Source organism: Equus caballus, chromosome 14 (assembly GCF_041296265.1).
Source record: "Equus caballus isolate H_3958 breed thoroughbred chromosome 14, TB-T2T, whole genome shotgun sequence".
Classification (NCBI taxonomy): Eukaryota; Metazoa; Chordata; class Mammalia; order Perissodactyla; family Equidae; genus Equus; species Equus caballus.
In genome coordinates, this window is record NC_091697.1 from 76,650,704 (window position 1) to 76,677,173 (window position 26,470).

Here is a 26,470-nt window from a genome sequence, read left to right on the forward strand (position 1 = left end):
AGTAAGAAGGATTTTGTATTTAACTTGCCTTTATGGCACTTCATCGCAGTGCCATCCATGGCCTGACCTCTATTAAATGTTTAAATGATATTGAAATAAACACTTTTGCCTTGCCAGCAACCAACAGCTACCTGCTCTTTGTCACTTAAACCTCAGTTTAATGGCAGTGAAGACTGCAGAGTCACGTGATTCAGAAGAGGCCTGGCCCTTCCCAGCCTCCGGGGCTGAAACATGGTTGATCTAAGTTAATCATGGCGATTCCCCTTTGCTTGTCAGTGATTAGATTAGGGGTGCTCACATGGCCTTGTTTCCACCAAGAGAGGTAAAGACACGTCTGTTTGGAGTACTTTTTGTTGAATTGCTTTTCCATAAGACATGCCTGGGAAGAAAGCACCCCTCAGAAGTCATGCAGTGTCACTTCTGCCATGTTCTGTTGTTTGAAGCAGTCACAAGGCCTGCTCAGGTTCAAGGGCAAGGGAGCATAGACTTCACCTCTTGTTGGGAAGGGTGTCAAAGAACTTGTAACTGTTTTAAAACCTGTCTGGTCTTGGCGACTGAGCAAATAGTTAATTGCAAGACTTAATTGTAGCATGTAGAAAAATAGCATGATTTATAAATTATGGAGTTTCTACTTTTTAATATTTCAGAAGCTTTAAATATGCTTTATGCTTCCCTGGACCATGCTTCTTTTGATTATGATCATCTGCCTGCCTTATTTTTTGTTGCGGAATCAGTTTTATATAGACTCTGTTGTGATGCATTCCTAAGGACGTACTTATATTCACTTGAAATAAAGCTGGCAAAGGTATGTTTTAAAATATTTTTATGTTTTAATTGCTACATGTTCTATGTGTATCCACATGACATCTGTTTTAGGATCTAAACAGGCCATTTGGTTTTATTATGAAATATTCTCTTGTTGGGTGGTTTATTCTAGTCTTCTCTAAATGTGGAGAATACATTATTGCTTGATATCCAAATGGAGATAGTTTGAGAAAATATAGCTTCACCAACTATGTAAGAAAATAAGATTTAATTAAAAATCAAGTTTATACTTATGTCTGAGTATGTATAGTTTTTCTCCTTTCTATTTCAAGGATTTTAAAATTTTCTAATTTAAGGATTTTTAAGCTTTTCCTCTTAAAAATGGCAATGTGTAACTCTAAATAGTTGCTCAATTTGGGCTGGCCCTGTGGTGCAGCGGTTAAGTTTGCAAGTTCCGCTTCGGTGGCCCAGGGTTCACCGGTTCGGATCCTGGATGAGGACATGGCACCGCTTGGCAAGCCATGCTGTGGTAGGTGTCCCACATATAAAGTGGAAGAAGATGGGCACAGATGTTGGTTCAGGGCCAGTCTTCCTCAAAAAATGAAAAAAAGAGTTGCTCAATTTGAGAAGACAAGTTGTTCTCTCAGTATTCTGTATCGTTTTAGAGCCATAGGATGGGAAACTATCTTCATGTAGCTCATGTTTTATAAGGTCCTGGAAGTCATATGGTTCCCCTCCCTGTGATGATCATGGTTGTCTGCTACAAAATTTGTTATTATTCAAAGAAATTTAGCTTACATAGTGGTTCTATTGCAAAGAAAGACAAGAAATGCTAGAAGAAGTATTTCTTTGAGAATATATATGTATGCACACACACACATATATATATACAATTGAAATTAAGTATGGTATTATTTTCAAAATAACAGTTGAAATTAAGTATGGTATTTGCAAAAATGTATTTTTTCTTATTTAGTTTTGGTTATGAACTGTTTGAAACCAAGCATGAAAATATTCATGAGTGTCAGTCAGGGCATTTTTGGAAGATACCATATTTCAGTCCTTAAAAGTCAAGCCTACTGGACAGCCACATGCAAAAGAATGAAAGTAGACCATTACCTTACACCATGCACAAAAATCAACTCAAAATGGGTTAAAGACTTGAATGTAAGACCCAAACCCGTAAAACTTCTAGAAGAAAACATAGCCAGTACGCTCCTTGACATCGGTCTTAGCAGCATATTTTCAAGTACCATGTCAGATCGGGCAAGGGAAACAAAAGAAAAAATGAACAAATGGGACTACATCAAACTAAAAAGCTTCTGGACAGCGAAGGAAACCATCAACAAAACGAAAAGACAACCTAACGATTGGGAGAAGATATTTGCAAACCATATATCAGATAAGGGGTTAATATCCAAAATATACAAAGAACTCATACATCTTAACAACAAAAAAAACAACAACCCAATGAAAAAATGGGCAAAAGATCTGAAGAGAGATTTCTCCAAATAAGATATTCGGATGGCCAACAGGCATATGAAAAGATGCTCAATATCATTAGTTATCAGGAAAATGCAAATCCAAACTACAATGAGGTATCACCTCACTCCAGTCAGAAATGCTATAATTAACAAGACAGGAAACAACAAATGTTGGAGAGGATGTGGAGAGAAGGGAACCCTCGTACACTGCTGGTGGGAGTGCAAACTGGTGCACCCACTATGGAAAGCAATATGGAGTTTCCTCAGAAAATTAAGACTAGATCTACCATATGATCCAGCTATCCCACTGCTGGGTATTTATCCAAAGAACTTGAAAACACAAAGGCATAAAGATACTTGCGCTTCTACGTTCATTGCAGCATTATACACAATAGTCAAGACTTGGAAGTAACCTAGGTGCCTGTCAACGGACGAATGGATAAAGAAGATGTGGTATTTATACACAATGGAATACTACTCAGCCATAAGAAATGATGAAATCTGGCCATTTGTGACAACATGGATGGACCTTGAGGCTATCATGCTGAGTGAAATAAGTCAGAGGGAGAAAGTCAAATACCGTACGATCTCACTCATAAGTAGAAGATGAAAACAACGACAAACAAACACATAGCAATGGAGATTGGATTGGTGGTTACCATAGGGGAAGTGGGGAGGGCAAAAGGGGTGATTAGGCTCACATGTGAGGGGATGGACTATAATTAATTTTGGGATGGTGAACATGATGTAATCTACACAGAATTCGAAATATATTACGATGTACATCCGAAAGCTCTATAATGTTATAATCCAATACTACTGCAATTAAAAAATAAATAAATAAATAAATAAATAAAAAGGGGGGAAAAAAGTCAAGCCCAGTTCCTCTCTGACATGTTTGAGGATAAAAGACTTGTGGAGATGAGGCAAGATACAGACAGCACATAATAGAAACTGAACATGCAAAGAACTGAGGCTTTGTACAGAAGAAGGACTGGAGGAAAAGAGATAAGGTGTTTCCAATGGCTGTGTTTGGGTGGTAAGATTATGATGACTGTCATTTCTTTCTTTTTTCTGTATTTCCCAAACTGTCCATTATGGATATACGTAAAAGATAAGATATCTACATATCTTTTAAAATCTCTGTAATCATAGATATCTAGCTATATATTTTCTATAATGAAAAAAAATGGAATGGGAAAACATAGAGCACGTCTGGCTTTTCTCCTCTTTCCTTCTCATCCCCTTTAGGGACCTTTTCCCATTTCTTGCCTTTTATATTTCTGCCAGCAATAAAAATGACTATCAAGTAAGGTTTTAGCCATTGCACACATTGCTTATAATTTATATACACCATGTCATTTAAGTTTTAAAAGATTCCTATATCTTCTCATCTGAAAGTTTAGACAATTTTCACAGGTTCATATAGCAATTGCAAACACTTAGTACTAGCTATGTGCCTTGCACAATGATCAGTGCTTTAGATGTATTAGACATTAACTTATTTAATCCTCACAACAATCCTAAAAGGTAGACACTATTAGTATCCACCATTTTATGACTGTGGCACAGGGAGTTTAAATGAATTACCCAAGGTCTCAGCAGAGAAGGTTTTGAAACCTAGAGTCCAGTGGACTCTCACTCATGATGCTGCACATTTACATTGGCTCTCAGATTTACTAATTTTAAAGATTACTCTTTATTGTTCTAGATAGTGGAAATTAGCTAGTGGCAATAAGCATGGTCTATAAGTACCTTTGATTGCAAGCAAGAAGCCATTTCAATTATCCTCCTTGCCTTTGAAGAATTTCCATTATATACCTGACAGTCAGTTGGCAAACTCCCTCTTGATCTTTTTGACAGAATGCTATGTTGACGGGTATTGCCACGGAGACATCATCCACCTTCCTATGCACCATATTGTTCATCTTTGATAAAGTAGTATACAGCTCAGAGTTGGGAAGAGCCAGAAATATCTGATTCCCTAATATTATTTACTTTCAGATTTTGCGTTCATTCTTTCCTTGTTATTTACCTCTGAGTGTAAAATCTTCTTAACATTGAAATCTACTTACTGAAGCGTAGAGAATATCATACAAGCAGCAATAGTTTAATATATTTTATATAGAAATATAAGCAGTGCTCTTCAAGGTTCTGTAGAAGAAGATGGAACATATAACCAACTATTAAACTATAGCACTTAAAAAAATTCTGGAAATAGTAGTGATGGTTGCACAACATTGTGAATGTACTTAATGCCACTTGAGTGTACACGTAAAAATAATTAAAATGATAACTTTTATGTTATGTATATTTTGCCATAATATAAAAATTATGCTCTAAAAAATATATAACACATAATAAATGTTATTCAGCATTTCTATTTCTCAGTTAGGTAACAGAATCAGAGAAATGAAGAAAAGAAGAGATAGAAAGAGAAGGAAAGAAGGAAAGTAAAGAATAAAGGAAGGAAAGATGGGAGAGCAGAGAAAGAGAGATTGCCAAGTGGAGTTTCAGCCTAGGAGGGCAGCCCTCAGTTGTCAAGCTCCGGAGAGAATATGTTCACAAAGGAGGCGTGAGAAAAGAAAGTCCCAGAGTTCCCTAGAGATATAGAAAAGTAGATTTTTCAGTAAAAATCTAGCCTTTCGGAATATTATAAGTGAAAGCTTTTAAAACCATTTTTCCTTGCTTAGTTTTAACTAGGGATAGCTTCTGGGTCAGGTGAAACTCATGACCAAGTTGGGGGACGATAGAGCAATTAGTCAAACTGATATGCTTCTCATGGATTTGTCTATTTTGTCCCACATTAAATTTTTGAACATTCAGTAATATTTCTCTCAATATCCATCTCTGCTCCCTTACAAAAATCCTACACTGTTCCCTTCTGACTGTTTTTTCATTCATTTTCTGTAACAATGGGTATTTCTAACTTTAATATTCTCACTTGAAATATTGCAATATTCTTTTAAATGGTCTGTCAGTCTCCATTTCCTTCTCATCTAATTTCGATCTCTTAGATAAGCATAGTACTATATCTAACTGGTGTGTATGAAGAGATAGACCTTTGGGCATGCCTTATAAACATTTTATTTTTATTTACTTTTTAAGTCTATAAATGGTGCATGTTTATAATTTATGGATACATTTACGAATATTGATGGTGCGTTCTCAGAATTATTTTACTGGTAGAAGTTTGTGATAAAAATATTTGGAAATCATTGCAATAATAGAAAGGTCATGACTTTTGGTGAAATACACACAGTCTCAGTTGCAAAGTCCAGTAATGTCACTTATTTGCTTAATAGCTTGGGTGAATCACTTAGACTTGGTAGAATCATCATTTTAGTTGTAATATTTTTTTTACGTGTAGATCTAATAATACCTTGCATTGTTAAGATTTGGGTATACATGTGTCTTGATAGTGATATAGTGGTAGTTATTATTTATTTGGTTCTTCATAATCTTATGATTTAGCAAGTTAGGCACTTGTGTTCCATTTATTTCTATAGTTTGTGGGATTTTTCCTCATTTTTTGTGAAATCTTGTATATCTTATATTTTTTCATATTTTCCATTTTCTGTTGTCTATGTAAAACAAACTATTTTAGCTATACATGTATTTTAAACTTTACAGAAGTAAGATATTACAGGGTTCACTTAATAATGACATTGTGTGGTTGTGTTTTTTTTTCATGAGGGAATGGGGATCTTAGTACAGCATACTATGCACAGGCAGAGTATTTCCCAAAACTATCTAAAGCCATGTTTTTCAAACTATTTTGACTGAGGCTCATAGGAAGAAATATCTTTTGCATTGAATTCCAGCACACACATAATACACACTCATTTATGTACTGAAACAAGGAATTGCACAGTGTTTTATGATGTTTTCTCTTTTCTTGTAGTTTATTTAAAAATCCCCTCTCAGTTGATTTCACGACTAACTTAAGGGGCATGACTTTCAATTTGAAAAATACTGTTCTAAAGGACATAGAATAAAATAGCATTCAGTATTGGTCATTATATGTAATGTAGAGATAACTTATGAAAGTTTTTTGGCTGAACCAGTATTTCAACCTTCATATAAACGTCTTAAAGTTATTTTGAAAGCACGTAATCTCAAATGAATTTGAAATTGTTTCATCAAAAGCAAATGTTGTAACAAAATGGTTTATTTTTCCTTTTGGTTCTTAAACATTTATCGATGCAACACAAAAATACTTTTTTCTTTCTCTTTTGACAGATTGGCTATTTGGTCTTTTTACGACTTTTTATATATTTCCTGCATGGTCACCTAGAAAGTTTTAAACAACATTTACTTAGACTTCAACCATATTTATACGGTAGACTATCTTTTATTTTCTTCACTTACAAATGTCTTACGTTATATTTTGAGAAGCTCAAACTATCACTATAAAGAACATAAGCTGTATTTTATTTTTCGTGAAAGGTAATAAGTGCAGGATTCCTTCTGGGCCAGATTGCATGGATTTTACTTTTAACTTTCCTACTTAACTAAGCATATAACCTTGTCTGTGACTCAATTTCCTCATCTATAATAGTGTCTGCCTCTCTGGATTTAAAGGAAGTTAAATTCATCTTTTGTTAAGGTAACACTAGTGGCAGTGTCGCTGCTGGGCTGGAGGAAGGAGAGAGTGGATGCAGGGAGTCTGTCAGCTATGGCATTAGTATAGGCAAAAGGCATTGAATATATGAACTATTAAAATGGCAATGGGATAGAGTAAAATGGTTTTGAAAAATGTTTAGGAGATTAAAGACGCTGGATCAGTTAGATCTAGGCTATATGTAAGGGAAAGTGAGGAGTTCAGGAGGAATCCTAAATTTTACATATTGGCTAATAGGGTCAAGGTAATGGTGCTCTAAACTGAGAGAATTTTGGAGAAACATTGCACATGTTGAATTTTAAGGTCAGTCAGGTATATATACCCAGTAAGCAGTTGGAAACATCAGTTTAGAACTAGGGAAATGAGTGAAGCCTGGGATTGACACATTTCATGGGTATTAACATCGCTCAGATAACCTGGGGGTGGGGGGTGGTGGTAGGGAGAAATTAATTCTAAGCATAGAGTCGTGGGGAACATAAACATTTAAGAAATTATTGGAGTAACAGACTCCAGTAAAGGAGAATTAAAGGAGATAGGAAAGAGTGATGACATTCAAGAAAATACACATTATCAAGAGCTGTAGAAGTATGAAATAGTAGGAGGTCTGAAAGTGATGATGGATTTCTGCAATCAGAAAGTCATTGTTGATCTTCGGAGCATCCCCAAAGGACAAGGAGAAGTGGAAGCAAAATTCAGATTGGAGGTAAACAAAGAATGAAGGGAAAATTTAAGTATAAGACAGAGATGGCAAACTATTTCAAAAAGCTTAGCTATAAAGAAAAGGAGAAATATGTCAATAGTTTGGATGGAAAAACAAGGTCAAAAGAAGAGAAGATTAGTATGTTGTAGGATAAGAGATGAAGAGATTCAAGATACCAGAAAGGGAATGATAATTGATTGAAAAGGTTATGGAGGAGGGAATAGAAGGTAATGGTGGGAGAGTTATGGAGACTAACCAACATGCAGCACTGCTGCAGGTTTTGAGAGGGTGTGAAACCAGGATGAGGCTACAGACTGGCAGAAGAAGAATTCACGTCTATCATTTCTCTTGTTTTGATTTCTTCATTACATTATAAATCCTCTTTTTAACTCCTCACAGTGTTCAGCATAGTGACTCATACATATTCAGATGATGGTAGCAAATAAATTGCGAAAAATTATTTGAACAAAGCCTTAAGTTCTCACATTAGCTTGTTATTGTGGATATATCCCAAGAAGACCAACATCTTTGTTTCATAAAAGGATAAAATCCCCAGATTTTGCCCTCTTATCAAATACTAAGTAGAGCCTTACATAGGCTAGCTATCTATCTTCAGCAACAGGCTGATTCTTATCTGAGGCCATCAGCAGCTGCTACTGAACCATATTGCCATCCAGTAGAAGAGTGGTTGTTACTAATTTTCCACTGTGTCGATGATGGAAACTCAAAAATAGTCTAAAAGTTTATAAAAAGAACAGCACAAAGATGGTTCTTTTAAATATCACATAGTCTTATGGTGAATGACATAACTGCTGCTATACTTAAAATATATACTTTTAAAAATCGATAGCAACGTCTTGAAAGGGAATAAAATTGGAGAATGTTGGATTAAAAGCAATGACATTGATTTGTTTGTAGGATTACAATTTCAAAGTATGCATTATGAACAGAGTATCTATTATAACTTGATTTATTTTCAGCTGGAAGTTTCCAAGCATTGTTTTGCAGTAACTATACTTAACTGGGCATTCAACCATTATGCAATTGCTGTTCTGAATTATATCTACTCTTACGTATGAATTATTTACCTTGCAGTTTTCTATTATACCACCAGGGGTCATACATAACATTATAAATCTTGACTAGATGGGCAAATGTACAGGAGTTTCAGCATCTCAGCACTGAATTTAATTATATTTTAATAACTAAAAGACAAATGAAACACAATGCAAGATATTAATGAAAAATTTTTCACAAATCATTTTTCTTACAATAGCACTTTCTTTCTCTGGAGAATTATATTGCAATTATCCAAACATCTTTTCAAATGTTCAATTCATTCTGAAAACCATGGAAATTATATGTAAAAGAGGATTTATTTCTGAATCAGTTTTTGGCCCTGTGGAAATCAAGAAAGGATATGATAACATAGATTCTGATATGGTGAGTATATCCTAGTACATGATGACTGAGATCTGATTAGATAGTTGTGCTTGCCAATTTAGTAACATTGCTGAAGACAAGTTTAGTTGGGAGGAGGAGTGAAAGCAAAGACACTAAATTTGTGCAACCATATGCACATTCCCTGGACGTTAGTTAATAGGATTAGTAGTGGGGCGTCAATATGCACCACTACTGCTTTAAATAAAGTAATGCCATAACACCTTCTTCCTTATAGAGTCATCTCAGCTGTTTAATTGAAAATTGCAATATAATTTAGATTGACTTATAAATGAATATTTTAAGATATTACATTTTTATTAAAGAGAAAGTGTGTAAAGTTCAGGCTATTAATGAGAGCAAGTGTAATATTTTTATGCTTCCATAATTCTTATGTAGTAACATTTAATATGCTATTAAAATCAACTGAAAATCTTTTAAATGGTTCAAAATTGAAGAATTAAAGTAAGCCTTAGTACATGAAAAATCTCCTTTTAATTTCTAGCTCAGGGATTAATGATCAGCATTAGAGAAAACTATCCATCCCAATTAGGTAATTCCTTGATATGTAATAAACTATTTATTATGCAAACATGACCACAGTGAGCCATATAACTGTTCATATACCTTACAGCTGATGTACTGCAAAAGGCGAACTTCCGTCTCTGGAGTTCATAGTATCTTTATTTCCTTTTCCCACTTACATTTCAAAAGAAAGCGAGGAACACCTCGAAACCTTGACTCTTTTATTTATTTTTGTTACACATAATTGCTATTTTATAGTTTACAAATAGAATATTTGTTTTTGTAGTAATTTCTTAAGAAGGAAAAATATGTTTAACATAATGCAAGTTGAAACAACTAAGGACTTTTAAGGAAGGTTCTCTTTTCAAATAGTTTTATCTAAGATTTGCCTCACAGTTTCTCCATGCTTCCCTTGGGCACTTTCTAAAACTAACTAAGATTTAAGTATATAAGGAAAAACATTTAATCACATCTATTTGTAATCTTTCTAGACATTGGTGTTTTGTCTTTGGCTCATTACTTGATGAACCATTTATATAAAGAGTGACATATACTAAGTAATTTGAAACTTTTGGTATAACTACTAATGAACACAAATTGTTTCATACATAAAAGGGATCTTGTTTTTAAGTTTGAAAATATTTTAACAGTAAATATAGAATCTAAAACATTGAGCAGCAGAAAGAGCACTGATCATAAAAAAGAAAGACCTGCTCACCAACTGACTGTGTGATCCAGGAGAGGTCCACTAAGCTCTCCAAATCCCCATGTGTTTCTCTTTAAAAAAGTTGTTGCGAAGATTGCAAAAAAGCATGTGCCTTATAAATGATTAAGTGCCATGCAAATGTAAATAATGATTATTGACAAATATATTTAGGAACTCACTTTAACTTAGACAGTTAAATATAATAAATTTTCACCTAGGGATGTGATTATGCTGACTAAATAATTGTGGTTAACTCTGTAGTTAATTGTGCTTAACTTAATGTAGTGACTTGAGTGTTTTTCCTTTAAACAAATAAGATACCATGGAATCTTGAGAACATGAGTGTTTGGTCGTGAGTCAGAAGGCCTTCAATGTTGATTTTGCTTCTCTTTAAGAATCAGTCTGTTTTTGTCACCCTTGGTGCACACACACAGCTAGGAAATGGAAATTTACTACTGCACCCCGTGGCCTGAACTGGAAGGGGCAAAAATGTCAACATAGGAAAAGAACGTATCTGCTTAGAGTGGCACAAGTTAGTAAGTCTCAGTGCCCTTTTCACTTTTTAGAACAAAGGCCACAGTTTCAATCTTTTCTCAGATCTATTTTAGCTCTGTGTGTGCGATTCCGTGAGAGGATTATAACGGATTTCAGCGTATCAGATTTGTTGTCTTCCTTTTTCTCCTCCCGTTACTCCATAGTGTAAAGAATATCAAAGGTAGTATAGTCACAGTGCTGCTAAAATGGCTGATTCAGGCAACGGATTCAGTTCTTCACGGCCTGTTTCAACGTTCCTCAGTTTCAGCCCACTGTCTCCAGGATAACCTAATCTAAGGCAGCCTCTCCAATTTAGATGAGGATGTACCCCTTCAATACCCTCTCACACCTTCTGGAAGGAGAAGGGGGAAAAAAGAGAGAAAAATGGGAATATAAAAGATACATTTCTGGGTCAGCCCTGGTGGCCTAGTGGTTAAGTTCGACATGCTCCACTTCAGCAGCCCAGGTTTGGTTCCCAGGTGTAGACCTACACCACTCAACTGTCAGGGGCCATGCTCTGATGGCAACTCACATACAAAAAGAGGAAGATTGACAACAGATGTTAGCTCAGGGCAAATCTTCCTCAGCAAAAACAAAAATAAAACAAACAAAAAAGGTGCATTTGTATTCATCTGCTCTTCCTTCTTTATTATTAGTAGGCTATAATAGAGGATTTGTGGATTTATTGCTACAGTCCTTATCCTCCAGTTATGCTAAAAGGTCTGTAACAGCATATTTTGGCTACTGCAAAATAATTTATTTTTAATACAAGCACTGGAGTATAAGCATAATTATTTAACTTGTTTTCAAAGTGCTGCTATAAAATTGCTGAAAAAAATTCTGTAGGATGTACACGTTAGGATACACACAATATGGGTGTTGGTTCTAGTTAAGAATGGGAAATTTCCTTTCCCTGCTGAGGGAGCTCATTTCTCTTTTTAACGTCATTTTAAGCTATCTAGACACAGGATTTCCATTGACTTTGACAAATGGTACAATTTAATTAGCTCTGTGGATTGCAGAGCCAGAACACTGCACTGAGTCTTCCACTCTCTCCTTTGCTGAATTTGCTAAGCACGGTTGTCATATGATAATAATAACGTAGTTCTTTGGAGAAGGTAGATTTAAACTCAACTAAAAATGAGACCCTTTACAAAATAGTCACATCGGTCCTAAAGTAGTTAGGACAGTAGTTTTCTGAAAACTAAGAATCACATGGAGTTTATATTCAAATATGATTAACAATCTCATCTTCTAATGATTTAAGTACTCGGTAGGTCAAAGGCATTATCTAACTTCGGAACATTTTGTGCTGTACTGTAATTGTAAATGGTTATTAGGAATTGGGTTAGACTGAGACAGAGGTTCTTTAAAATTAGGAGCATTATCCTATGATTCATGTCCTGTTATCCAAGTAACACATTTGTTTTGAGAGGTCCTTTCATGGCAATGTCAACCAACTCCCAAATGACAGAAAACAAGGGTGAAACTCAGAAAGCTGTCTCTGAGCAGCCAAAATAGAGCCAGGGCTTCAAAGTTCATTTCTGTTGTAAAAGAGACCCTGGTCCCTACAGTTTGCATAAAATTCAAGCTGATGTGGTTATCTGAATTCTCAGCCAACAGTAGATTAACAACACTTTTCTAGATGGGCTTCTCAAAGTAGGCATTGTACAAGCTGCCACTAGCCTATTGGAGAATGTGATGGAGAGGACGTGACCACCGGTTGACCTATAAACTGATACAGGGCAATCAGAAGTTCCTTACCCTCTCTGCTGTCCTCTGTCAACCCCAGCCAGAGCTGTTTTCAAGGACACAGCCTTGAGATGGCAATGTGTTGTTGAGACTGTGTGGGCAGTATACGTAACTGAATCCAGTTAAGGCCTCTGTATAAACTTTCAGGATTCTGGTGGGCAAGTGTGGAGATGTACTCATTTAATGGCCTCCCCAGACAAGCCGCGTAAGTAAGTTCTTTTGCTTATCAAACCTGCCACCTACCTGTCTGGAGTGCTCTGCCTCTTTCTTGGATCTCTCCTTGTCTTCTGTGTACCGGGGGCTAATTTGCAACCAACATAGCCCAAAGCAGCAACGGGGGAAATGAAGGAACTATAGGAAGTGGTCATAAAGCCAAAAAAAAAAAAAAAAAAAGGAAGGAAGGAAGGAAGGGAGGGGGAAGGGAGAGGAGAAAGAAAGGGGAAAAAAAAATTTCTCAGGGAGTCATTTAATGCAGCGCTTAGTGCTTTTGAAACTATCTGTGGTAAAAGATCTCTGTCAACTTTTTTTTTTTTAATTTCCAAACCATCACAGACTGATAATTTTGTGATCTACAATAATAATGAATTACTGAAAATAAAAGACTTAAAAATACAAGCATTAATTTTTTCTTATTAAACTTAAAATATATAAAATTGACTCTCATATTGTTACAAAAGTTTCTAAATATATATTCCTTATTTCTGTACTCTAGTTAACAGTTTGCAGATGTCACTTGTCTGCCAACTACGCCTTGAGTGGGACCGATTTAGTGTAAAGGCAAAGAGCTCTACACCACCTAATGGCTCCCAGAGCACTGCTCCCTCAAGGTCTCCCACAAGGATGATGCGCATGATGATTGTATTAAATCACATAATCGTCGTTATTATATTAATTCATTCAAGTTTGCAAATGTATTTTTTCTTTAAAAAAAAAAGGGAAGAAACTTTAGCAAGATTTCCATGCAAATGCTTGAAATACATAAAATCCGTGAGGATAAGTTATAAGCCTCACTTATCTGGAAAATTCACAGGTGTGGCAGTTTCATTTGCTCTTGATAACGCCAATGCCTTTCAGCCAAAGGCCACCAGGAACACGCATGAGTTTAGGCAAATTGATTTCATTATTTGTTGCAGAGAGAGAACACACACCGGGGGAACCATGGGCTGTCTCAGTCAGAGGGAGTGAGAATGAATTTGTTATAGGATTAGGACTTGGTGTGGGTGATGGGGAGGCTGTAAAGAAACAGTTCTCTCTAGATTTGCTGCTGTCAGAAAGCAGGGGCAGTTCAGATGGGTATTTTGTAGGTGGAACAGTGCCTTTTTGCTGGGGCTTAGAAAAAATTATCAAGTGCTTTATTTATTTATTTATCATGTTCTCAGAGTAATATTGTCTGAGGTTGATATTCTGTGATAACCAACAGGAGAACAAAATGACCTGGCTATGAACGTCAGACTGGCTTGTAATAATATTGATGTCAAATCAGTTCCAGAAATCAGATGCCGCTTTTTTCTGTCTCAATGATGAGTAAAAATAGTATCATAGAAAATTGAAAATAAAACTTAAACCTTGTTTAGTGTCTAAATCCCGATCATTTCTTTACCAAGTGCTTTCCGGAATTTTCTCTGGTGATGGTGCCTAAGATTGCTAACAGGAATTTTTGGCCTAACCAAATAGTCTGTGTAGCCATGCAATGTACATGATTTAAAAAAACAAAAGAGTATTGATTGTTTTAAATTAATTAGTCAAGCCATCCACAAGTTTCAAAACATATCTACTTAAATATTTATTCAGAATAAATTTGTAACACGAGGGCTGTCCGACATCCAGTCTGAGACTTCTAGAGCAATTTAAGAAAAGAATTTCATTTATATGGGTTCCACTTTTGGGGTGGGCTCTACCACAAAGCAGAAAACTGAGTTATTTGGACAAAATATGTGCATTTACTGAAGTCAGCACATCTTAGTCGGATGCCTTTCATTGTTTGAGAATAAAGCTTTTCTATGGAATAGTCTAACATTCTAAACACTGACTCGTTTCCATTTGCTTTTCTGAGATTGTTCCCCAGTCAGTAGCCTGTGCAGAGACTTCATCTTACTCATGCCTTTATCTCCAGAATCGGCTGAGTTCCCGACGTGCAGTAATCAATACCCATCTGTGGGACTTAACTAAACAGTTTACTAGAAACTTAAAATGTCTTAGTTTAAAATTTATGTATGAACCTCTGGCCTTCTATGTTAAGAGTACTCAACATGAAAATTATCTTTAAATTGTTTTCCTGAAGTTGTTTTGTATAATAAATGAGAATTATAAAGCCCTTTGGAGTCTCTTTCAGTGTTTCTTCTGAGCATAAAGAATAAAATATCATCCAAGTTAGCAATTTGAGTACATATCACAGGATATGTATCTGAATCTTTGTTGTTGGTAACAGTTCAATGAAAGTGCTGTTATCATTGTCTACCAATAAAATCAGGTTTCTTTATACCAATTACTTTAGTAGACCAATTATATCTATGAAACTGTTAGTAAGCACTCTTAAGGAAAACAAACAAATAACAGCTGTTTGTTTTCTGAATTTGCAGGCTTTTAAATTAGTTACTTAGCAGACATTGACCATGTCCAGCTAGGCATATGTTTTGGTCCTTAAAGTGGAAATCCACATTTTAAAATCTAATTTGCAGTTTGATATTGTTCAAATTTTCCCTTATCCTCTCCACCTCGGGTGGCAGGGAAAACGAAGTCATATAAGGTCTGAGAAGCACAGTTGTGTCTAATAGTTGTTGTTTAGAGGATACAGGATTTTTGTTATAGTGTAGAACTGATGTCATTGAACACAAGGGACCCATGTGAAAATATGTTAAGACATTACGTTCGGTTAGACTATATATACTTAGAAAAGTATCCTTGAGTAAATTGCTCTGCTTGATGTAACATGAAGTGTAAGAAAATACGCATTTTAATTTGTATATTTAAAATTTATTTTCATGTTTTTTCAAGTCACAGAACTCTTTCCCAGATATATTTTTGTACTTCAATTCCAGAAACATAAGCAATTTAATCGAGGAGGATATGAAGTTAACCCCCTGCTCTGGCACTGTGTTGCTGCCTGGTCTTGTGTTCAGAAGAACAGTCCTCAGTTGAATAAGGTGCTTGAACATCTCATCTTTCATAAAACCCAGCTTCAAAAGCAACGCTGGTAAGAGGGATCCTATAAATACAAAGTAACTCATGGAGAAACCTTTGTGTTTAAATGTTAAATAACCTTTGTACTTAAATGTTAATCACACCTTAGTTAACTATGAAAAGAATTTATAATCTCGGTTCCAAAGGCAAGGGCAATTTATGTATTTTGTATTAGTTCACTTCATCAATAAATTGTTCCTATCTCCCTTTTTTTTTTTCTTGCTAGATGAGCATGCATGTATTGCATAGTTTGTCTTTACTAAGTGAAATTTGTTGTTGATAAGAAGTTCATTCCTACCTTTGAAACATCCTTTATTTTCCGAGTTGTTAAACAACGAGTTCAGTTTTTTGTCCTTGGAGGAAATATACTAAAATTCTGTTTCTTTATGCCTTACCTGTAAAGTATAACAAAAATGAACCTTAATGATAAGTATGAATTTCCTCCTGTATATCTGTTAATTTGAGAAGGGGAAAAGTCTTAAATTACTACAAAAGAGGGCATGGGTTCAATGGAGGGAAGAAGACTTTTAAAGAAGTATTTCTGAGGGAATTGATCAGAGGCTATCCCTTCCAATATTGGAGGATGATCAGAGTTTTGAATTCCTTTTCCAACGCTAACAGTAGTAATAATGTCATGCCATAGCATGTTGCAAATTCAATTGTCATATATATTTTTTAGAATTAGTTCTAGTTTTTAAGCCTCTGGCGGCCCACTCTGCACCAACAGTCTTTGTATATGTAAACTCTAAGAATCCGGAGTATTCTTTATGAACGAAAACTGTTTTCCTAGTTTCATTTGGAAGTTTTGGAAATTCTAGATCAAGTAAAGATTCCTGGGGGATGGCTTAGCACTTGCCTCATTTCTTAGTTTAGAAGAAGATTCATCAAGAACGTATTCTGTCTCGTGGTCTGATGGGAGAAAGCTACTCATATTGCAGTTAACAAAGGTCATGATTTTTTTTACAGTTTAAGACTAAGGATAGTATCTTTAAGTAGGAAAATCACAATGCAGATAGAATATATTTGTTATATCAATAATACAAAAATATCATTTTAATAAGCATATATTAATATAGAGCTGCTAAATACAACAAAAAAATTTAGAGATTCTCATAGGTGCAAATTAGGCTATTCTGGAAGCTATGGTGATTCTTTCAGACCACTCTTATTACAGAAAATAAGTTGTAGGGGATTCAAATCTATGATTTAATTTTTAAAAGGACAAACAACTAGAACTACTTCAGCTCTTGGAAGACTTTAACTTGCTTTTAAAAATAACAGAAAATATATTTTAACATATAAAAATACATATTGCATGACTTTGACTAGTTTATTTTCCAAGTATTCTATTAATTACCAAATAAACAAGTTTAAATAAGTGTTACAATAGTAAAAGTGGTTGATTAAGAATATCTAATTCTGAAAGTTAAGGAATTGTTTCTTTAACCAACTTTCAGTTTTACTCTCTTACATCAACATTGATTTAATTTAATTTGTTAATGATTTGTGTTTAAGGTAGTTTATTTATTTAAAAATTTTTTTTTTTTTTTTTGCTGGCAAAGATTCACCCAGAACTAACATCTGTTGCCAATCTTCCTTTATTTTTCTTTCCTCCCCAGAGCCCTGGTACATAGTTGTATCTTCTAGTTGTAAGTCCTTCTAGTTCTTCTATGTGAGCCACTGCCACAGCATGGCTACTGACAAATGAGTGGTGTGGGTCTGCACCCAGGAGCCAAACATGGGCTGCCAAAGTGGAGTGCACCAAACTTTAATCACTAGGCCATCAGGGCTGGCTTGGTAGTTATTTTTTTTACTTAGTATTTTATAGATTTGAAGGCATTGGAGAACATACAAAACTCTTCTTACTTTACAAATGAAGAAACGAAGGCCAAGTTTATTAGGCTTACTAGTGACTGAAACCAGATTTTAAGGGTCCCCATGTAGCACTCTTTTCAGTACATCATCCCACTGTCACTCTGGCTGCAATATTAAGGAGATAACTACTTTGAGGCACATTGTCATTGAATCCTGACTCTCTTTTTCTGGAAGGACATTGTAGAAATCAAGTGAGGGAGGGGATGGCAGTGTTCAGACAATGCTGAATGAACAGAGGGGTAAATTGAAAAAAATGACAAAACAGTGACTACTTATAATAGAGAGGAAAAGATAATTATTCAAAACAGTGCTGCCAAATAGTTTTGATTCTATTTCTTATATTTACTGGGGTTTTTTTTAAGAAGGAGATTTAATCTTTTTTTTTTTAAGTGACTCTAGTAAATAAAAATAACTTATTGACATTAAAAGATTAATGTCTTTTTAAGTTAGCAATTTGACTTTTCCGTTAGTGAAATTTTCTGTTATAATGATAATATTATACCAAATATTAAAAAATTAACTTTTCCGGAGCTAGCTGGTGGCACAGCAGTTAAGTCCGTGCACTCCACCTTGGTGGTCCGGGATTCACTAGTTTGGATCCCAGGCACAGGCCTATGCATTGCTTTTCAAGCCATGCTGTGGCAGGCGTCCCATATATAAAATAGAGGAAGATGGGCATGGATGTTATCTCAGGGCCAATCTTTCTCAGCAAAAAGAGGAGACTTGGCAGTGGATGATAGCTCAGGGCTCATCTTCCTCAAAAAAAAAAAAAAAAAACTTTTCCTCTTACAAACTATTTAAATTTTATATGTAACAGCCTATACAGCTTTCAAGAAGTCATTATTTCAGATAAAACAAACAAACTGTGATGTAATTATCAAAATCAAACCAGAAATGCTTTTACATTTCTGGGAGACTTTAATATTGGTCTTATGTACTCCTAAGATTGACTTCATGTGAAAAATTGAGAAAATGAACCGGGCGAACTTTTTTTTTAAGTTTAAACTGAGTAAAAATTTAAAAAAAAATAGAAAAGAAAATGAATTGAATGTATTTAGAATAAAATGGGAATATCGAGGCATCAGGCCCTGATAGTAAATTAAGACTCCATCAGGATTTGCTGGACCAGATAGCCTTAGAATTGTGACATTTGGTAGAAGATGTCTTTGGTTTAGTACCTGAAATTCAATACCAAGTGACTGTTAACAGGACTAACCTGAGCAATTTCATTTCCCATTCATATCAGTAAAATACCATAATGATGAATAAATTTTCAGAGATTTAAAATGCAGAGGGAGACCATTCAATCAATTGATCAGAAGAAATTTCATTAATAGTGGCAAAAATTGTCTGTGCCCACACAAGTGAGTGGTTCTCATCTACCCATTTCTGATGCTATCCATCAGTAGATACTTCACCATGTATATCCCTGCCCCACTTTTTATAACCCCTCTATAAAGATCATACGGTACAAAAAGAAGGAAATAGAAGCACATGGTTTCAGCTGAGCCTGGAAAAGAGCAGGCCCAGGATCCACAAAAGGACTCATTGAGGGACTCACAGAATTAGAGTGACCTCTGCTCACTGGGCGACAGGGAAAAAACTGAGGAAAGGAAATGCACTAAGGGTAACAAATTATAAAACAAGGTGAAGAAGTAGAAGAAAGGAGAATGCATGAGCCTCTCTTGGTGTCAATAAAGGCACCAGCCTTTATCTTGGAAGTTTAGCTGCCCTGAGCTGCAGGTAAGCAGCTTGCTGTAAGGCAGATTTCCATTTAATATGTTTAAATTTTATATGATGCTTCATACTCTCAACGCTCCACCCTGTGGTTTGGCCTTTTATAAATTGCCCCATTTGCTCTGGGGAGATAGCTCAAGACAGTGCAAAAGGCTTTCTAATCTAACATCAAAATAATGAATTGTGTTTATAATTGAATTATTAGCCAATGAAGACTGCTGGGAAGTGCAGGATGGCATTTGAGTAGAGCAGTATAACATATAAAATTATATCTCCCAAAGCCATAGCCGATTTAATGCGCTCCATGAATGCATTCCAAAAAAGCTTGACAATTTAAAATTACATTGACATGGCAAGTGTTTTCCAGACATACATCGTGTTTGCATCAAAATGAATCCAACAAAGAATCAACTGCTTTGTAGGGGCAGCAAGGCCTTTATTTGCAGCTAGGTCACTGATATCCACATTATCTGTCTCCAGAATCCCAGTAATTATAATGTTCATGTGACAGCCTAACCAAAACCATTCAAACAAAAGATTTTGTCAATGATCCTCCTCATTCTTCATGAGCTTGGATTTCAATGTCAGTCCTCAGTCTTGTGATTCATTTCCTGGATTTCTTATGGATCCTTTGATCCTCTGAGCTAAATATAGCCAAGTCTGTATCAAGGGTAAATATAAAATTTATGCTTTGCTACATTATGGGGCAGTGAAGAAGACAGTCAACCTCAAAGCAGAAGAACTGAGTTTTAGTCCTGCCTCTGCCACCTGTCTAATTTTGAATGTGTCGCTTACTCCCTGTGTTCAGAATCTGTCTAGCAGTTAAATAGAGATAATAACCACTTCAAAAACCTTGTGAGAGATTTCAATGAGGTAAATAATATAAAAGCTCTTTTTATAATCTGATTCTCCCTCGGATACTTCATGTCCTGCTAGTTCGGATCTGGATTAACTTTTTCCCAGTCTCCTGCCCATTGAATTTCTATCTCAGTACCTGACACATGTCCTGTCCTCAAGTGAACCAAATTCGACACCTTAACTACTACATTTCAGCACTGCCCCCTACTCTCTACTCCCACTGTCACAACTCTAGTTTGAGTTCGTATTGTCTCATGACTATTGTAGCTTATTCACTGGTCTCTTTACCTGAAGTTTTCCCCTCAATAATCTATCCCACTCTGCTGCCAGAGTGACAACATAAATATCATTATACCACTCTCCAGCTTAAAATTATTTAATAAGAACTGTTTTCTGTTGCACAAGTGCTGCTACCTCAATCAGGATCTCATAACTTGCTATGATTAAAAAAAAAACAACAAGCAAGAAGAGCAAAAACAAAGACTGAAAGATTCTGCTACTGGGATTAATTACCACCAACTAACCAAACATGTGGTGTGCCTGACAGGGCTGGATGGAGGAAAACAATTAGTGACTCACCTCTGCCTTCTCTGATGAAGCATCAGTCATTGCTTGTCTGATAATCCATCCCTGTATTCTCCCCCACTATCTTCCCTGGAGTTCCAGGAGTGAAGTTCTATAAGTAGGAGAAAGAACTCTTTTAGTGAACGTGCTGAAGACTAGATTTTTATGTAGCCCATTTTTCCTCAGTATCAATAATCAGGCAATGGCAAGAGAGATGTGTTCTTTAAACTAGTTTTCTTAAATGGCCAAAATCAAGAATGAAATCCTGACTACCTCTTCTCCATATGCAATGAAGATTGAGACTAGATTATTTATATTAATCCTCCTCTTTGTAGACTGTTAATATAATCTTGAGTTTCTGATAATATTAAAGTTAAATCATTATTTAAAGTGTTCCATCTCCTCCTTAAAGAATGATTTATATATCTCCATTTAATTTTTGGTCATATTTATAAGTCGACATTAAAATTTATCTATTTTCCCACTCACTGTCAGCCACTTAGCACTAGGTTTTCCCATTCTCAAACTGTTAAATGCTATTCATTCCCTGCTTGCCTTGAGTACATTTCTAAGTATGAATATAGGTGACCTATTTCATTAGGTGAGCCCTTGATTATATACAATGCTTGGCTAAGTATAACATTTGCCACCATTTATTTTCCCCTAAAACGCATAATGTACATTACGTCTGGAAATAGACTTCTATGCTCACAAGTTTGTTTTTTTTAAATTCTCTCTTCAAATCTCTGAATGTTCCCATGCCATTTCCTAACTTAAAAATTCATGAAAAGATGTTCAGCATCACTAATTATTAGTGAACCAAATCAAAACTACAGTGAGATATCACCCTATGGCTATAATTAACAAGATAGGAAATAACAAATGTTGGAGAGGATGTGGAGAAAAGGGGACCCTCATAAACTGCTGTTGGGAGTGCAAACTGGTGCAGCCACTATGGAAAACAGTATGGAGATTTCTCGAAAAATTAAGAATAGAAATACCATACGATCCAGCTCTCCCACTACTGGGTATTTCTCCAAAGAATATGAAATCAACAATTCAAAGAGATTTATGCATCCCTATGTTCGTTGCAGCATTATTCACAATAGCCAAGATGTGGAAGCAACCCAAGTGCCCATCAATGGATGAATGGATATGGAAGATGTAGTATATATATGCAATGGAATACTACTCAGCCATAAAATAAGACAAAATCATGCCATTTGCAACAACACAGATGGACCTTGAGGATATTATGCTAAGCAAAATAAGCCAGACAGAGAAAGATAAACACCATATGATTTCACTCGTATGTGGATGATAAACACACACATGGATAATGAGAACAGATTAGTGGTTACCAGAGGGGAAGGGGGTTGGAGGATGGTGAAAGGGGTAACGGGGCACATATGTATGGTCACTGATAAAACTTAGACTGTTGGTGGTGAACATGATATAGTCTATGTAGAAAGTGATATAGAATAGTGGACACCTGAAATTTACATGATGTTATAAGCCAATATGACCTCAATAAAATAGTTGAAAAAAACCATAATTATGATGAGATGTTTAAAGCTAGTATGCTTCTTTTTTCTATTTTATTTTCAGTACAGAATTTTTTAGGAACACTTTTGTGATTTGGTAGCCAGGAGATAGAAGACATTATCTCTTGTCTCGCTGACCATCTTATGAAGCTGATGAGGCAAATATTCTGCTTTTCTTAGAGAGAAGCCCCCAGTGTGTGAAGCTGTGCATTAATGCTGTGGCTACTGCTCTACATTTTCTGAAGGCCTTCCATTGACTACTCATCGTTCACATGTGTTCTCAACTCCTGCTTCTCAGTGCTTAGGTTTTTTCTTAAATTATCATGGAAAACCCATATATGCCTACATTAAATTTTAAATTAAATTTTGGGCTTCTAGACATTGGAAAGATTTTCCTTCATTTGGATCCCATTTTCTTCATAACTTGAAAAACCTTAAAGTTTCTTTCCTTTTTTCTTCCTTTTATTGTGGTACTACAGATTTTGTCTTGATTTTATGTTTCTTTGGTTGTTGCAATAGGAATTAGAAAGTAATGGGTCTAGGGCTGGCCTGGTGGTGCAGCAGTTAAGTTTGCAGATTTTGCTTTGGCAGCCAGGGGTTTGCCAGTTCGTATCCCAGGTGTGGACCTACACACTGCTTGTCAAGCCATGCTGTGGCAGGTGTCCCACATATAAAAGTAGAGGAAGATGGGCACAGATGTTACTTTGGGGCCAGTCTTCCTCAGCAAAAAAAGAGGAGGATTGGCATCAGATGTTAGCTCAGGGCTAATCTTCCTCAAAAAAAAAAAAAAAAAGTAATGGGTCTCAGTTTGCCAGCTTTAATTGCAATTGTCTTCTTCTAAATTATGGAAGAACTTTTCAAGTTTGCTCACTTCCATGTGTCAGTTTTACAGTTGACTTCCTCACGTATGGATTTGAATTATATTTTGTAGTTTTACTTTCCTTGCAATCTCTTGTTTTCTCACCATACTAACTTTTAGCTCAGTATGGAGGCTTTTCATTGCCATTTCTTCCTCCTGGGTTTTGTTAAAGATGTTTAAGAGTCTTGTAAAAGTATCTTCTGCTTCCTGTAAGAAATCATTTTCAGAAGTGTGATCTTCTCTGAGCATGCAGACTGATATTGTCTTTAGCTCTTGCCGTAATGTATTTTTCACTTGTCTCATGTAGGGCTCCCTCCTCCATTTTCAATTTTACTTTTCCCAGAACTAGGAGAAATTTATAAAAACTTGGTATTTTTTAAATAAGACGTTTGTGTTGACAGAATACAGAACAGAGTTGTTAAAAGCTACCACACTTAATATGCAGTATCATCAGGGACCACACTATATGCTCCTGCTCTTTGATATTTTACCCTCGGGGAGAAAATACACTCCGCTGCTCCCATGATAGCACTCTGCCCCCGCCACCCACGTCTACATACACATCCTGGGGGGGACTGGTTTCTACCCTTTATATCATCTAGACGTTGTCAGTGCTAAATAAGTATAGAGAGCTGAGGATGACACAGAGAAATAATACCCTACCTCCTTAAAAAATCCTTACCCCAAAGTAAAGGATTGACTGAACTTTTTCTGTTTCTATGAAAAACACAGTAGACAGTAGAGATCATTTTCTTTTTATTTAATTTTTTTTCTTTTAACTTTCTTTGGGGAAACAAGGCTGCTGTGTTTCATGAATAGGCATGTGGGCACTCCTTCTTGCTTTTCTTAATCCAGTTCCATTAATTTTATGGTTAGTGGAAATTCTATATAAGGTAGTAACCTCTCTCTCATTCTGTCTTCAGGCTTGTGTGGATTTTTTGACATTGCCAGGGTTTTTTTGAAAGGCTGAAATAACCCTGTGCAAGGGTTGCAACTTGGAGACATTTTAATTCTATCTTTTAAAATAATGATTTGGTCATTGAAGAAACAGATGCGAAGAGTAAGGAGAACCTAGGAACACTGTTTTGAATGCTGATGTTCCTAACCTTTTTATAAGGTTGTATGAGATAGATTTTAAGAAGCCCCTAGTTATTGTATTTTAGCTGATTTATATTAGTGTAGAAGGAACATCGGACTGAAGCTAGGCTAGAGGAAGTCCAGTTAAGGATTTGGTACTGTTTAGCTGTGTGCATGGTTCACATTAATTTTAAAAGCTAAAAAAACAAAAGTAAAATGAATCAAGTAACTATGTTATTTTAGACACGCCAGTAAACCTCTGCCTCAATTTCTTTATTTACAAAATTAGGGGGAAATCTATAATATTTATAAATTACTTTGGACACATGGAATCTCATGGCATTGTAAAACTAAGTCAGGGTACTAATAAGTGAGACTTAGTGTGCTATAATGGTTTACAAAGAAGCTGGTGTATAAAAATTTCTAACCTAATCCAATTTGAATTCTTCTTTCTATATGCATTGATTTTAGTTTTGATTTTTAATAAACTCCAACTTATAAGTATTGATGCTTCTATTCTATTTCTGGTAAAGGAATTTTCACTAATAGAAAATTTTGCAATCAGCAGCATTGATTGAAAATAGTGTGTTTCTGGCGAAACGTTTTTCTACCCTAGATGGCTGACACTGATAGATCTTTTTCAATCCTTATTTCAGTGAGACTGCCTTAGGTTAGTTACAGTTTTCCAGACTTAAAAGAGAGCAGAAGAACCAAAACCTTGTGACTATGACGTATATTTGGGGGAAAAGAAGTTTTGTGAACTCTGAGACTATCGTTTCTTTTACTTGACCTTATTGTGAAGAATGGGTGATGAGTACTCTGGAGAGTGACTCACTCCTTGTTCATCTCTGAGGACATCTGGACCTCTTCCTTCAGTCACTCTGGGACTTCAAAGAGAAAGGAAGTTATCAAACTCATATCCTTTGACTTTCAAAGAATAGTATTTTTGTAATTCAATTCAGTTCAGCATGTTAAACCTGGCCATTTTACATAGAGTATTTCAGTTAAATCTCACAGTAGTCTCTGAAAAGTAGGTTTTGCTGTATTTACCTTATAAGGGAGATTAAGACTGAGGTAGCATATGCCAATTGCCCTATGTCATACACATATAGTGTCAGAGCTCAGATCCCATCTCTAATTTTTCTGACTCTAAAGTTTATGCTTATAAACATCATGTTATCTTGTGTATCAATTAGGATTCAGTTCTTCTGCATGTAAGAGTAACCTGACAACATTTGCATTACCAATTAGGCTTTATGTATTGCACATAATTATCAAGCAGTGCACTACTGTCACATCTGCTTAAGGAATCCTCAAGACCCACACTCCTAACTTCCTTTTCTTCCGTTCTTAGTATGCGACTTTTATCCTTGTTGGCAAGACAGCTGTTCTACCTTTTGGTTTCATGTATGCATTCCAGGCAGGTGAAAAAGGATGAGCAAAGGAGAAAAAGCACCTGTTATCTAAATTTAATCTGTTTTTTCTTATTCGGAAACATAATAATTTACCTGGACGCCTTTCATTATGTACCTCCATTCTACATGTATGGCTATTCCAAGCTTCAAGGGAGTCTGGGGAGGCATTCTTAAATCAGATTTATTGAGGTATAATTTACATACAATGAAATTCACCCATTTTATGTATACAGATCTATGACCTTTGATAAATGCACACGCCTTATATAATCATACCTCAATCAAGATATAGAACATTTCCATTTTGAGGAGGAAATGTTAACTGAGCATTTTGCCATCTTGAATAAAATTCAGATTTGATTCTGAAAGGAAGAAGGACAGAAATAGTATTAGGTAGGCAACAGGCAGCATTGTCATATTAAGGTTAAATCTTGATGTACTTAAATAATGGTTTGGAAAAGCAAAATTGCAAAACAGGAAATCCCCATAGGTGGGAGAAGACTTCAGTTATAGTTAACTGAGCTTAGAACATGAACTTGGGCGTATCTCCCAGATCTGTTTAGGCCTCAATTTTCTAATATTTGAAAAAAAGATTTTTAAAAGGTCTTGAATGTGTCAAAAATTGTGGTTCAGATGAAATGAGGTAATTTATATGAAAGCACATTGAGATCTCTAAAGCTCTATTCAAATATAAAAAGTTCTCTCTTTTTCCATAATTAGATGTGTTTTCTTTTGAAATTGATGATGAACTTGATTTACTGGCCTGAAATATCACAGTAATGAAATGCAAATATCATTGTAAAATATACTAACTCTTTAATTTATTAATGG

General features: G+C 35.5%; 1 protein-coding gene across 30 annotated transcripts in view; it reads left to right on the plus strand.

The window, feature by feature from the left end:
* The window catches only part of TMEM232 (transmembrane protein 232), a 182,369-nt gene that overhangs the window by 35,742 nt on the left and 120,157 nt on the right, over positions 1-26,470 (plus strand). For 13 of the 30 annotated variants that reach the window (XM_023617875.2, XM_023617886.2, XM_023617884.2 and 10 more), the window contains 4 exons: positions 648-805; positions 6,492-6,591; positions 8,850-9,016; positions 15,569-15,723. In XM_023617875.2, coding sequence (XP_023473643.1) covers positions 648-805; positions 6,492-6,591; positions 8,850-9,016; positions 15,569-15,723 — 580 coding nt within the window. The remainder of the gene's footprint in view (positions 1-647; positions 806-6,491; positions 6,592-8,849; positions 9,017-15,568; positions 15,724-26,470) is intronic. The other 17 variants (XM_023617888.2, XM_070233242.1, XM_070233246.1 and 14 more) reach the window with 3 other exon arrangements.